This window comes from Ictalurus punctatus, chromosome 8 (assembly GCF_001660625.3).
Source record: "Ictalurus punctatus breed USDA103 chromosome 8, Coco_2.0, whole genome shotgun sequence".
NCBI classification, from domain to species: domain Eukaryota; kingdom Metazoa; phylum Chordata; class Actinopteri; order Siluriformes; family Ictaluridae; genus Ictalurus; species Ictalurus punctatus.
In genome coordinates this window covers 24,695,499-24,711,451 of record NC_030423.2, presented here as the reverse complement: position 1 = coordinate 24,711,451, position 15,953 = coordinate 24,695,499, and the positions used below count along the sequence as shown (strand labels likewise).

The 15,953-nt window shown below is 40.4% G+C and overlaps 1 protein-coding gene across 2 annotated transcripts in view; it reads right to left on the bottom strand.

Annotated features, from left to right (window-relative positions):
- The window catches only part of LOC108269017 (C-terminal binding protein 1), a 30,404-nt gene extending 14,683 nt beyond the window's left edge, over window positions 1-15,721 (bottom strand). Inside the window, exons 1-2 of one of the 2 annotated variants that reach the window (XM_053682009.1) lie at window positions 15,632-15,721; window positions 1,827-1,981 (exon numbers count right to left, since the gene is read on the bottom strand). In XM_053682009.1, coding sequence (XP_053537984.1) covers window positions 1,827-1,981; window positions 15,632-15,638 — 162 coding nt within the window. In that variant the 5' untranslated portion in view covers window positions 15,639-15,721. Of the gene's footprint in view, window positions 1-1,826; window positions 1,982-8,579; window positions 8,892-15,631 lie in introns of those variants that run through there. The other variant, XM_017474490.3, reaches the window with a different exon arrangement.
- Between the last annotated feature and the right edge of the window lie 232 nt (window positions 15,722-15,953).

Here is a 15,953-nt window from a genome sequence, read left to right as displayed (position 1 = left end):
CTCTCTGAAGTATGTTTTCAGAACAGAAGTAAGGTAACGAGTAAACGCACCCCGTGCCACACACAGACTGACTAATCCATAATGAGATTCGTTGATGATTTTCATAATCAATTATTATCGATTTTATCGCTTAGTTGTTGCAGCTCTAATAATAATATTTAACAAAGACAAAAATAAATATTATCTACTAGTTGATATATTGACGTTTTCTGTAAGGAGAAGTTTACGTAACATATTTGGAAGGAGTCTCCAGTGTCACTTCGTAACAATCGGGAGGTAAAGCTGTTCCTAAAAAGTTGGTGGTTCTACTTTCTCAGTGTCAGGACAATCTGCATTGTTTTTTCTCTTATTATCTTCAAGACAGAGGGAAAAAAATGGAAGGCTGGTGAAGGAATGACTGTTTATAGTTGCTAGAACGTTCCGCAACATTAAACGTAACAAAAAACTGATCGAATGCATAATGTGTCACTCTGTAATTAATACAATTGTAATCGGTGGCAAATTGCTGCTTCATGTCCGGCTGCAGCACACAACCTGATCATTGGTTATTTTCCTATAACAGCATGCCCCATTGTGTTTTATTCCCTTCGTATAATCCATAATGGACCGTAGTAACAGTTATTATGGGATGTTAGTAATGATTAAAACAGCGCATCAAATAACACAATAAATAAGAGTGTTTTGTCAACTACTTTGTGTAAATGGGATATTTTATACCAATATTACACTGGTTCAGCCTCAGCATCATAACAACCCCCACAGCTGAATATTGAATCATTTATCAAACATTTGTAGATATTTTTGATATAATAATGCTAAAATTGCTGTTTTTTTTTCCTTAATGTATTTGTAGCAGTAGGATGCAAAAACAAACAAATAAATCATTAGCAATACAACTACATATTACATGATGTACTTTTTGCCTTCAGCTATTCAGTTATAAAGCCAACAACACAAAACAAAACAACCTGCGTCACCTCAGATTTCTGGTCTTGGCTGGCAGATGTGGAACCTGATGTGGCCGTCTGCTGAGGTAGCCCATCAGCTTCGAGATTTGGTGCGTCGTAGGTTTTATAACTGAGTAGCCGATGGCAAAGATTAGATCCTATTAGGGCTGGGCGATATGACAAAAGTATCATGTCACGATACTTGAGGACATTTCTATGATACACGATGCGTATCACGATATATAATTTAGCTAACATTTAGCTAGCAATAGAGTAGTAAAATAAAATAAAATAAAGCGTGAATCTGAGTTTGACGGAAAACTTTGAATCATGCCTATTAAAGACAAAGAAGATTTTTATTTAAATAAAACGTCAAATCAACGGCATCCATTCCGTACCATTTCATTTGTAATTATTTATCACGATATCGATATTATATCGATGTATCGCCCAGCCCTAGACCATATACTGTAGTCATATATAGTTCACAGCAGTCTATATAGAGTCATATAGATCATATATTGTGTGAAAATGTCTGAAACACTCAAACCAGACCAGTCAGTCACCGAGATCGTTTTCCCCCCTATTCTGGCATTGGATGTGAATGAACTGAAACTCTTCTTGATGTCATGATTTTATTCACTGCACTGCTGCCACATGATTGGCTGCCTGGTTAACTGCATGAACGTGCAGGCGTACAGGTGTTCCTAATAAAGAGGCTCATGGGTTTAAGATGCTAAAAAAAGGTATACAGCTATTCTAGAAAATGCTAGAATATTATACATACAGTATCTGACTGATAAAATAAGAGTTTTTCTTCTGAACAGGTCCAAGCGTTCTGACTAGCTCACATGTAAACGCAATAAAATATTCCTCTACCTTCTCGTGGATCTCCTGGGTGGACTGAGCATCGCAAAACGCCACGGTGGCCACGTCTTTCAAGATGGGCATCTCCACCGTGCAGTCCCGGCCGTCCAGCAGCGCCACCAGAGGACGAGGGTGCATGGGCCCGTTCATTATAGGAGGCCGGATGCCTGCATAAAGAGAGTTCAGGTAAGCAAGACTTCAGTTGTGTTGAATCCTAAAGACACCTGAATCTCATGTCATTTCAAAGCTGAATTAGGAGGAGTCAGAAGCTTCGTTCAAATGTTCATCTCCACCTAGAAGTTGTCTAATACGTATGACAATAACGCAACGGATGCTTGAGATGTCCTTTCGAGAGTCTGTCATTTCTGTGCCGTGGGATTATGCATTCGAATGTCTCAATTACAGCAACGGGACTTGTATAGAACGAAAGACTCGCCACCCCCGTGAAGCAAGGATCAATTCCACATTGTGGTGAAATGAATCATGGCAATACAAGCTGCAGCTTGGAAATCGAGGCCACCCCACGCTCCAGCGTTACAGCCTTAAAAAAGAGCAAGATGGTTCAATGAATCTAGATAAAGATACAACATACAAGGAAAGTCGATGCGAGGAAAAAAATTCGCAATAATGATCAATGGCTGTATGCTCTCGGCGAACGCAAATGGATTCGGCACCGACATCTATTTTTGTACAACCTCGAGCACTTGACTCCGCTGTAAGTTTAGACGATCTAAACTCTGGAGAACATAAGGAACACGACCTCAAGAACTGTTATTGAAAACTTTGGCCTGTTCTTAGCATGGGGACTTGTTTTGCTTAATACGTTTAGATTACTCATAGTAATTGTCATATAGTTACAATTAATTCATTTATGTTGGTTCTTTAGACATGCTTTGTCATAAAGACCCCGTTTTGACCTTCCAATCTTTTATGTAATGCACTTTAAGACTTGGAATTAAAAATGAAAAGTACTCCACCAATCTATTTTCTGTACCGCTTATTCTACACAGGGTTGTGGGGGAGCCTGGAGCCCATTCTTGGGGACTTGTGGCACAAGGTGCGGGACACCCTGGACGGGGTGCCAACCCATCGCAGGGCGAAATCACACACATACGCTCATTCACACTCTACGGACAATTTGTTTAATGGCTATCGACCTACAACCACCCCCCCACCCCCCCACAGATGAATACAGTAGTATTCATCTGTAGAGGCAGCATGATTTGTCACACTAGTGGTAGCTTGATGGTTAAGGCTCTGGGTTACTAATCGGAAGGTCAGGGGTTCAAGCCACAGCACTGCCAAGCTGCCACTATTGGGCCCTTGAGAACGGCTGTTAACCCTCTCTGCTCCAGGGGTGCTGTATCATGGCTGACCCTGTGCTCTGACCCTAGCTTCCTAGCATGCTGGGGTATGCAAAGAAAAGAATTTCACTGTGCTGTAATGTATATGTGTAATGTACAGGTTCAAACTAACCTATCAAGATTACACATTTATAAATAATAAAATAAAAACAGGTGGGAAAAATTTGAGTCAGAAATAAAATAGTAAAATAGCCAAATAATACAAAATGCAGTGTATATAAAGACAAAATATAACAACAATCAACATGTAAAAAGTACTATAAAAGTACAACGATTAAAGAAATACCAAAAGTAATTTTCCAGTATAATGAGGCAAATAATAAAAGTTTTTAAAAATTCTAAATAATTACAGTTTTGGTTTATTGGCGATGTGTTCCAGATCTTCGGTGCAGAAAAACAAAAGGCCACTTCACCGCTCTTTTTAACATTTCCTCATGATCTGAGCTAAACGCTTGCCTGCAGACTAAACCAAAGAAAGAAGCATAATCATAGTCACCAGGCCATTATACAAGTATAAAGTAATAAAATGCAAAAAATAAGTGAACCATTTAAACAACTGCTCTCCTGTGGGCCTTAAAACAGCTTTGCTCTTATGCCAGCCCTGTTACTGTGCAAGAAAAAGAGCGAAAAATAAATCCCAGCTTCAAGGATAGACACAAACATTAACACTCAAGGTTAGTCTCACAGGGACGATTCCCAAAATAAAGCACGTCCTGAAGAATAAATTCTGCACTTGACCTCCAGTGAGATATTTACATATCTCTGGGACCAACGCAAAGAGCTTCTGTCACTGACTTTGACAAAACGCTGCTACTGATTACAGTGCACATAACTGAGCATGCTGGGTCATTTTCGCACTTGTCACACTTGCACTTCCTGAACATATTGCAACGCAGATGCATCCTGAAGTGGACTGTTACGTAGCCTGAGACACAATCGTACCAAAGAACACGATTACACGCATTTCACACAGTGCATAGTGCGGGATAATGAGGAAGCAGGTCACCTTCACGAGCATATCAGATGAACACCACCTGCATCTACTGTCCATTTTTAAGACTTTCACCTGACAATTTACTACGAGTGCAAATAATTACAGATGTGACTGTTCGAATGGTTAATTGTGAAAAAAGTTACTTGGTACTATTAAGGAAATTGTTTGGGGGGGGGGGGGGGGGGGGGGTAAATCGGTTTGGTTGAAAAAAAATTATTACAAATTTCCTCCAAATGCATAAACTGCATTATATACTTATACCACAGTGCTGTTGAATTCTTGTTGCTTAATTAATTATTTACAATAGCAGTTCTGACAGTAGTTCCAGCTGTCATTCAAATCCCAGTTTTATATTAATTCACCCTTTCCAAAATGTTTTCTTTTATACAGCAGCAGCTCATTCACAGTGACTTGTACGGCCGTGGTCTCACAATTTAAGGCTAATAATAGATACAATAGCTATAATAGTAATAATAGTAATAATAACAATAATAATAATAAAATAATGCAAGCAGCGATTAAAGGGGCCAAGCACTAAAGGCGCAGCAAGTGCAATGCGGAGCCTGCAGAACACGAAGGAGAAATAGAAATGTACATGAATGAATAAAAGATAGGTTCAGAAGCACAGCTAAGAATAAGACTGAACTTGAAATGAACAGAACAGAGGCATTTATTTGCATGCCAAGAGGTTGAAAGGTTAGTGCAATACTTTGCCACAAAAGATATTAACCGAATGACAGAAGTTTATAGACACTTTTAAGAACTTACGCCACATGGGACTCAAACCCAGGCCCATTAGAAGTGAAGCGGGTTGTTTATCACAGTGCGCCACACAGACCGCACATTTGGTTTGATGCTGAGGAGGGCTTTCACGGTGAGAATGAGCCTTAGTTAGAATGTTAAAAGATACCGGATCATAACTTTTGAACAAATATGAATATCAAAATCCTGTTCTGTCAGTTTTGTCCGGATCTGTCCACTAATCGTCTGAGCCGATTTTTTAAAGAACTGGGACAAAATCTGAATGAGGATTAACGAAAAAACTGCACACTGTATATTTCAAAATGGTGACTATTGTAATGGGTGGAGTCTTAATGTAAGATATGGATTATGATCAGCATGAGGAGACTAATCTGATGAACTAAATTTCTTTTCTCTAGGACAGTGTTCAACAATTCTAACCATTTGAAAAATGAATTTTTGAACTAGTCGTGGCGCTATACAGTTGGTCTTACAGACCCCATAATTGGTCCAGATACTAGTCATGGTCATATATATGAGTGTGCCAAATTTCATCATTTTCTGCCATAGACTCCCAGCGGGGAAGAAGGAGAAGAAGAAGGAGAAAAAGAAAACTAACGGATACAATAGGTGCCTAAGCACCTTCGGTGCTTGGCCCCTAATAATAATAATAATAATAATAATAATAATAATAATAAAGGAAACTGGTTATTTAACAAAGAAAAATGTAGTCTCTGGTGTTGGCACTTCGCAACACTCAGTGAGTTTTCAGTCATGGGAGAACCTTCCGGACGCCAACTCTGCACTTTTCGCTAACAAGATGCGGAACTAACTTCTTGCGAACGTTATACAACATTAAACATAAATATAAACGGTTCAGCATGTTCTTCGTGAATAATTGAATACTTGTAATCAGTGGCAAATTGCTGTGTTCTAAGGGGAATAAAACACTTCAGGATCAGCTCCTCTTCCAATTGGACCAATCTAAAATCATGTCCCCGATGTGTGTTTCTGTTTTTTCTCTTTCAATATTAAAAATATGTGTTCATTCCCAGCAGTCATTGTTCGATAAGGTGCCCCACAAACTGTGCGTGTACAGATCCTTCAGGTTGGAAAAAATAACGCAAGGTAAAAATTCATGTGTGCTGAGGTTTAACGTCAGTAAATGCCACCATTCCTGTTTGTTCCCTAATCTGATAAGGGGTGCTGATAACTTCTAGATAAATACACAGATGAAATCGGTTTTAAAAAAAAACAAAACAAACAAAAGACGGCCTGATCCTCAGGTCCTCTTCAGTCGGTCTGCTCTGTCTGTGATATGACTCAGTGGACTATTTAATAAATCACTTTTCAGCAAGGCTCCTTCAAAATAAAGTGTGTCCAAAAATGGCCCAACTGTCCGGGTGTTTATTTTGGACACGTTTCCAGCTCACATTGCATGTGTCTTTCACTCGACACGACTTGTGTGGGGGAAAAAAACGTGTGAAGAAACTTTTTTTGAAGTTATTTTGTGTAAATAAAATATTGTTTGATATTCTTTGTAAACATTTTTGACTATGCGTAATAATTCGATGGAAATCATGCGTAGGTGTAAATGAGTGCGTGTGTGTGTGGTGCCCTGCGACCGCCCGGCATCCCACTTCCCGCTTCACACTCGGTGTTCCCGGGATAGGCCCCGGATCCACCGCAACCCTGACCAGGATAAACCGCTTACTATGGATAAACTAATGAATGAGCAAATACAATTCGGCTTCTTTCATTTCAAATGTCAAAAGCAGTAACTATTAGGTAATAATAATAATAATAATAACAATAATAATAAAGTAAATGGGTAATAATAACTAGTATTATTACCTAATCCTCCTGACTCTCCATCACCTGAGCCAGAGTCAGCCATGTCATTCTGTAACGTATGTAATTCAAATGCAAAACCATTTATGAACCATTTAATGGCACGGTTCATGTAATACGCTCCCGGAATAACGGTCGCATGACGCCGCAGGTATTACGCTACTAAATGTAATCTGTGCATCTGTGAATTAGACATACCTGATCCATGTATACTGTATCTAATCTGGCGTGTGCAGGCATGACGTGACTGTTTTTCCCAACATCTCTTCCACACACACACACACACACACACACACATATATGCAGGCCACCTCCCTCTACACACACACATACATTTTTCCTATATCATTTACATTGGTTATTACTTAGCCAATCCCTCACCTACCCTCTGTCACAAACAGTTACCAGTTCCCCCCCCCCCCCCCCCCCCCCCCCCCCCCCCCCCCTACCCAGGTTTACGTTCCTCTCATAAACCTCTACGCTCACTCACTTTGTCCCTTGTGAAGTCTAGCAGTGTCTAGCTTTCCAGACTAATAGCTTTTTTTTTCCCCCAGATAAAGAAAACAAACTGCCAGCATGATATAAGCATACCTAATCTGTGTCATGCATGCAATCAGACCAAATAAGGACTAAACAGAACGATGAGTAATATTAACTCGGGGCTGATACAGTGTTCTGTTTAAGCTTCCTGTATAAATGTTCTTCTAATCAGGTGAATCACGTACATGTGGGAAACAAATTGTGGAAAGAGACAGGGTTGTAGCAGCGAGGCTGTATGTATGTGACGGCGGTAGTGTTGTTAACGAACGCATGGCCTCTGGGGATGTGTGTGTGGGATCTATTTGAATTAGCCACTTCATAGCAACGAGATATGGTCTACCTCGGCCATCCATTGGCGATAAATCAAACCGACACTGCTGGCTGTTTGGGCAGAGCCAACAACCCGGCCCATGTTGAAATACGTGAGGGTCTTCTGATGTGACCCTACACGGGGATTTGGCTTTATAATTCGGTGCATACGGAAATGAAATTGTGACTTCGTGAAAAGAAGTGCAAAGCGGTGGAAGGGCTACTTCATTTAAGCTATGTGTCAGATCTATTTTCATGCAATAAAACAGCTTTGATTTCACGGTGAGGATTTTTCTTTATCTGCCTGTAATCAATGCATAATAAATACATCAATAAATACATTTCTTGTGTTCTTCCTGTTCTTGAAACAGAAAGGTCCTTCCTTCGAAAGGGAGTGAAAAAATAATAATAATAATTAGGAAGAGAGTCAAGGCTGGGACTGGAAGCCACATTTCCACTGTACAACATGTTGGGATGATTCCCAAATGTGAGAGGAACCATGTCCTTGCCAAACCCCTGATATTTCCACGCAGGAGGACACACACACACACACACACACACACACACACACAGAGAGAGAGAGAGACAGCATGGAACGAGAGAGAACCTCACATTGCACACATACACACACACAAGCACGCGCTGCACACAAACCAGAAGGGGCTTTGCAGAAAAAGCATGCAGCATTGTGTGCAGGATGAATGGACAGCGTGAAAGATAACAGGAAAGGAGGGAGAAGAGAAGAGAGAAGACGAAAGGAAAAGCATAAGCGAAAGGAAGAGGGGAAGAGGGGAAAGGGGGGGGGACACACAGACACACACACACACACACACACACACCACTCAACGCCCAAATAATCGCCGCGCGCATATATCACGCGCTTACAACCACTTCTCTTCTTCACGTGCGGGCTCGCGCGCAAGTGGAAGAAAAAAGAAAGAAAAAAAAGCAAAGCGATTTACCTACCTAAAGGCAAGCCTTTGTTCAGCAAGTGTGAGCTCCCCATCGTGTAAGGTCCAAACGAACAACCCCCTTCAACGAAACATTCACCAAATCCTCAGCATATGGCGGCTACCTCAAATTTTCTTATTCCCTTTTTCCCCCTTCTCCTCCGTCTCCGCTGTAGTGTAGCTACACACGCACGCGCGCACACGCACGAGCGAGCATATGCGCACGCTCGCCCCACCACTCTCTCTCTCTCTCTCCCTCTCTCCCTCTCTCTTCCTCCTTGCTCCCTCACTTTCTATTTCAACACACACGCAAGTGTCAGTGTATTTGTGTCTGTGTGTGCTGTGTGTCAGAGAGGGGGGAGAGGGGGGGGGAGAGGGGGGGGGGGGGCTGCAAGAAAGAAAGAGGGAAGAGAAACGGGGTGGAGCCTTTTTTGCTCGCGCAAAATTGATCTTTTGTTTCCCGAGAAGAAGAAGAAAAAAAAAGAGGAGGGGAAAAAATATGGAAATTCTGGGGAAGAACTACAGGGCAGGACAAGAGGAGAGAGAGAGAGAGAGAGAACATTTCATATAGTCATTATTAGACATGCTGCTTTAGCCCCCTCAGAGCTAACAAACAAAAACTAAACCATATTATCTGATTTATTCATATATATATATATATATATATATATATATATATATATATATATATATGTGTGTATATATATATATATATATATATATATATATATATATATATATATATATATATATATATACACACACATTTATTTTTTATTTTTTTAAATAAATGCATTATTTAAAATAGAAGTGCTTGGATTCCTGCTTATGGTACACTTTCAGAGAAAAGGGTAATTAACTTGTAAGTTACATCTTACAAGTTGCATGTTATGGGGCAAAATGACATCCACAGTTTAAACACACACACACAAAAAAAAAAAAAAAAAACAGCAAAGAAAACAGTACACATTTATTACGGCTTGTCCGACACAAGCCATAAGAAGAAATATTTGCATATAAGTTCATGACCCTAAATGAGGAAATGTCCAAAAATTTCAAAGAGAAAAAGAGAGATAAAATTGGGCCGCTCATGTTTGATCCAAAACGATCATAAAATAAATATACACTGATACAAAATCAGCCTCATTTAAATCACACTTTCCAGCTAGTTGATCATTGAAAGCTGAAGTCAGGTTACAGAGTTTGAGTTTTGACCTGATGTTATTGTCAGACAAAAGTCCATCCATTTTATGTAGCGCTTATCCTACACAGACTCACAGGGAACCTGGAGTCTATCCCAGGGAACCTGGACCATTGCAGGGCACAATCGCATACCTATTCACACACTACGGACAATTGGGAAATGACAACGCATACCTTGGACTGGGGGAGGAAACCGGAGAACCCTGAGAAAACCCCAAAGCACGGGGAGAACATGCAAACTCCACACACACACACACACACACACACACACACACACACACAGGGCAGAGGCGGGAATCCAACCCCCTACCCCGGAGCTGTAAGGCAAAAATCACACAATATAACTCTTTGGTTGTCCGGTGAGACTGGTGGTCTTACGACATGTAATACGAGATGCTCACAAGCAGGCAATTTAGTGACATGGTGAGACACCAAAGACAGCTGACGACTGTTTGGGAGACGTCAGATGTTTTTTGATTAAATATCATCAAGATTTGATCGCTGATATGATGTTAGTCTAAAAGCTGCCAATAGGGGGACGTCACAGGATGCGGAATTCAAGGGACACTCATGGTACGAAGCTCACGAGACAGCTACAGATACAGTCATGAGCAGAACAAGCTATCCTTATTACCTCATGCTCACTTTGAACAATGTTACTGTTTACACGATCCCATTCACTGCACATGCCCAGATCACACTCACTGACATCATAATCAGAATGGAGTAAACTTCTTTCCTGTACAGCCAGTAATACGATCTGGCCAAGATTTTCTTGGGATTATCTCATACAGTGTGACGAGTAATACTGAACTTGAACAAAATTCTTTAGATGGATGACTGTGAAAATCTGCCAGCAGTCATTTACTGTACTGGAAGTGTCTGTATTCTGATAAAGAACTCTGTAAAGTGATACTTAAGATAAGTTCTGAACATCGTAGCTGTAGTCTAGCACAGAAGTCAAAATATATGATGTCAAGAAGGTATAAATCACATTTCATTTCTCGGATTATTTGTATTCCTTGGGAGCATTTTTGGTAGAGTTTCGCAAAAAAAAAAAAAAAAAGGCTGTGCTCCATTCCTTAGTTTCTTGCGCCCTTACTAGTTTTCTTCTGTTCGCCATACAAAAGGTCAGTTAAACCCTGAAAATGACTGACGATTTGTTTTCCAGTTAAATACAATATCTTTCTCCTAAGACATTGGACATGCGTTTACCAAGATGACGCCCTCTTTTCCTCACACTCATTCTGAAAAGTCTCAAACTGTCAGTGGTGTGATGCTGGGATGCTATTTATACTACACAAAGCAGCTAGCTGCTAAGTTCTTGATTAACGAGCCAATCTGGGAAGCTGAGCAAACAAGGCACGTGTACTGTTGTGCAGAAGTCCAGGCCGATTTGTACTGAAGCAGAAGATTCTTTTATTTATTTGTGACTTCACTGGGACCCACCCTACCTTTGGCCTCGCGCCATGTTGACTTAAGCCAACAAAAGGACGGTGACAACCATGTGTTTGCCGTGGTGTTACTGGGAAATCTTGGTACACAGGTTTCCAAGATAATTGTTCATGTCCTGAGTAAATGAAGCAAAATAGTTTTTTTCCCCCTCGACAGAACTGAAAAATCAGAAATGTCCTTTTCAGTGTCAGTCATTTAATATCTGACCAGAACAAATTTATTACAAATGTATTGTCTGTTATTAAATGTTAGGATCAATGTTAACGCCTCTTGGATGGCTGATTCAACTATATAATTTATCAACATGGTCAGAATTTTCCCTTTAAGTCATAAAAAACCCGAAGCAGTTTTGCATTAACTTAACAGTCCCTCCAGGATTTTTACGATTGCAGGAATGAACGCAAAATCAAGGAAGCGTTGTAATATTCGGAGGAGCTTGAGATTTTTCAAAATAACCGCAGATTTGGGTCGAGACGCGTCATGTGACGTCATCACGACGCGTGTTCAGCCAAATCCCTCTTCGATTCACGTGAGTCGAACATAAGTACAGCTAAAATGTCTCATTTACCGAAAAACATTACTGTGAAAAACCGTGCAAAACTATTTTTGCAATTGCAAGTTCACCAATTCGAGTAGTGTTCTAAAAGAAAAGCACAAAAATCTCCGCAAATTGCATCGCAAATCTGGGAAAAAGCCGCAGCAAAATCAAGCATATTTGGGCGCAACGATCACAAAAAAAAAAAAAAAACGCCGTGTAAATCTGTACGGACCGACTTAGTTTGTGAGGTCACAAAATATGCTCAACCAATCACCAGTCTGATATGGAAATAATTCTAACTAATCACGTCTGATTCAAAGTGGAAATAACTCAAGGATGGTCTGGTGCTTTAAAACCTTTATCCACAGATCGTCCTTGTGACGAGCTAGTGATTAACAAAACTAAAAGATATCACGATAATTCACGCCATTTAATTGGGGAAACTCTACAACTTTGAAAATATGTGGAGAAAAAAAAAATGGGTAAAATTTTGAACATCTTCCGATTTTAAAATTCAGTACACAGATTTTATCCTGAAATAAGCTACATCCAGAATGTTTCACTGTTTTTCAAGTACAAAACAATATTACCGCAAGGTGTATTGCGTCATAATCGCAATATCAGTGTATTATATTCATCATACTGCCCAGCTCAATAACTATAAATCCTAGCTCAGATACTGAAAACTTGACCGTGTCGACCGATGAGGAAACGTCCGCTTACTGAACTTTCGTGTTTAAATAGTCAGCTAGTTGTTTAGGATAGTAGGAGGATTCTGGGGCACATTCAAATGGCATAATTCACAGATTCATGACTAATCCTAAAAGGGTAAAGGTTAGAGATGTTCAGCCTATTTAGTAGTTACTTTCTTATTAAAAACGAAAACAATTTTATGTCCTATAAGTAAATTAAAAGTTGGATTTAAAATGAGATTCTTTAAACAAGGAACTTCTTTTATTTCTTTATGTCCCTATTTAAGATTATATTTAAAAGTACATTTCATTACAACCCAAGTATTAAGCATATAAAGCCGGCCAATACTGATGTTTTTTGTCCATTAGTGGCATTTTCCATCATGCTCTGTTTCCACTGTGAAAATGGCAAAGTAATAATGTAGTAATGATTTGGTGACACTTTACACCCACACTGGTCTGATCAATCTATTGATAGGAAGAAAGGAAGACAGAGGAAGGAGAGCGGAAGAGAGCCGTCAGAGGACCGTGACAGCTGGATGGCTTAAAACTACAATATGCCATTGTGGAATGGAACGAGAGAAACGGGGGAAAAGAGACGAATGGGGAGAGGAGAAGCCCCTGAGAATGAAAGATTAAACTGTATGAGGCATGCACGGCTGCTGCCTCGCTGACACACACACACACACAACAGCATGGAGAATTGTTCAGTTCAACCCTCCCACTTGTAATAAATTCTGTGTGACCGCACGCCTCCTATTCAACTCCGCTTGTAACGAATACAGAGACTGTGGCTATGAGGCAGTTGTGCTAAAAATGACGCTGCAGTCCACCATTACAGTAAAGCCCATTTTATCCAAACGATCCCTGCAGCGGTAAACCTATCCCTACAGCCAAGGTTGCCATTTCCTGAAATGATCCTTCTCCTTATTTTGAAGGCGCTGATTTGAGGTGCTTACTGTTGACAGTTCAGCATGACCTTTGGACAATGTTCCATTGCTAAAGATCTCACCGGAGATAAGAACGATGACTAAATGTGAAACCAGAACAAGTGGTACATAAGAAAACAGACCAGTAAGTCTGAGGGGAAGCGGGGGAAAAAAAGAAAAGAAAAAAAAAAGGAATATTCACCCACAACACTACGTCAATCAGGTTTGCTGTTGTTTTGTGCTATATGCACCATGGAGATCGCTCTGAACGAGGAGTGTCGCAGACTCGCATCGTTTTCCTACTTACGCTAAACGTAACAGCTAAAACAAATCTGGTGTAACCAACTGCCTCTTTAGTAGTGCACTGGAACTTCAAGACTAATGTTCCTCACACCAAAACCCTTTTACTTAATGCAGACTTTCATTACTTGTGAGCTACAATTCCTTCTTATTTTTGTTGTGAGGCACAATCTTGGGTTGTACTCGAGTTGTTTTCATAGCTGTACTAACTCCCACACCCTCTCTGACAGGATTTTAGCTGGTCTAGTTGTGCTACTGTGAGGATATGTTGTTCTACAGAGGCCAGAAAATACTCGTATAATGCTTGGGCCTGTCCTAGATCATCCCTCAGTTCTCACTCGTGTTTAACGGTAGCTTAACAAGCTAGATAAATATGGAGAACAACAAACGCTCTCTCAATTCGCCTACTTATACTATGCACTACGAGTATGTACTCTTTTTGTGAAGAAAAAGTACATACTTTTGAGTGTGTAGCAAGAGAGTATGCGAGTACTGGGACACACTAACACATCACGTAACGTAAGAGAACGTTGCTGCCTAGTTACGCATGCTGTCGCCGTAGACAACCTCCTCGTTGCATTTAAGCTTTTCTTCATTCGTTATTTCTTATATCATTTATACTATATCATTTAATTTCCCATTCCGTTGAGTTATTTTTCCACATTTCATTTACGCCTCTCTAAAATACGCATCACAGACGTTACACTCGCCCACCATGTTTGCAGGTTGAATTCGGCGAAGCAAACTGTCACAAAGCTCCTCCTCCTCCTCCTCCTTCATGCAAGAAGCTGTAAACCATACGGGTACTTTTGGGATGCTCATTTCAACATACTATGTTCTGGGACACGCTCATTCTAATCTCGGATAGTATTTAGGATGGATAGTATATAGTAGGCGAATTGAGACCCAGCAAAAAAGAGTTTTTAACAAGGGCCTGTTTTTAATGGTGGACTATTTCCCATCATCGTTTCATTTAGCCATCCCTCCTGGAATTTGCGATCGTAGAAATTAACAGAAAATCAATGAAACGCCGCGATATTCAGAGGAGTTAATGCAGATTTTGGCCAAGACACGTCACGTGACGTCATCACACTTCGTTCAGCCAAAGCCCTCTTTGATTCACGTGCGTCGAACGAGTACAACGAAAAGGTCTCATTTACCCACAAACATCACCGTGAAAGAGCACGCAAGATAATTTCTTGCGATTGCAGTTTCGCCAATTCAAGTAGCTTTCTGGAAAAAAAAAAACACAAAAAAACATTTTTGGCCGAAACAATCACAAAAAAAAAAAAAAAAACTCGGACTGATTTACACCTGTCCACTCTAACGAGGACAACAGCCGAGCCTATTCTATCCTACCCTATCCTATTCTATTCTATCCAAGGGGCGGGACATATACAACCTGGAAAGTGTTTAATTGGACGAACACAATACTAGTACAGGATGAGTCATCGAAAAGAAAAAGTTGTCGTCCCCCCCCCCCCCCCCGTAATGCTATCGTAATAGTGTCCGTAACATTAACGGACATTTTCAAAAAAAAACTCTGAAACACCCATTTTGATATCTGAAGGTTAATTAAAATAACTGATCAGCCTGGTTGGTTAGAAATTCATTCACAATCATAACCCTGAAGATCTATAATCTTGTATTAGTGTGTTTCTCTAATGTAAATTCACATCCTACACACCAAATCAAAGGCTTGACTGTTGTTTGTTTGTTTTGGGGTTTTTTTTGTTTTGTTTTGTTTTGTTTTTCTTTTTACACCTAACACTCTTCCCGCGAATACAGTGTGTTTAGCTAAAAAGCCGGCCGACACTAAACCAGTCCCTCCTTACTGCCTCTCCCTGCCTGTGGGGAAAACAAAAACAAAGCCTGTGTCAATGCACATGACGAGCCAGCTGGCTACAGCACACAGGAAGTAGGTGAAAAGGGGGCAAAAACAATCACAAACCTTGCATATCGCCCGCTTTCGGAGCCTCAATCAGTCCCTCAGCGTGCCTGAGATTCGGGTATCCATTGCAGGAAAAAAAGCTGACCAATCACAACCGATGGAACGCAAACCAACCAATCAGTGATGGGCAACCTTTGGGAAGGAGCCAATCGGATCACGGCGTGCTGTAACTGCTGTTCCAAACCCCTCCCTACTTTCTACTAAGGCACACTATTAAACCGTGTATAACACTGACTTTTACAGAATATGTAGTGCACTATTTAGTGATTTGGGATTGAAGTATGAATGGCTCATGAGGGAGGGTCACTGTCACTTGCTAGGA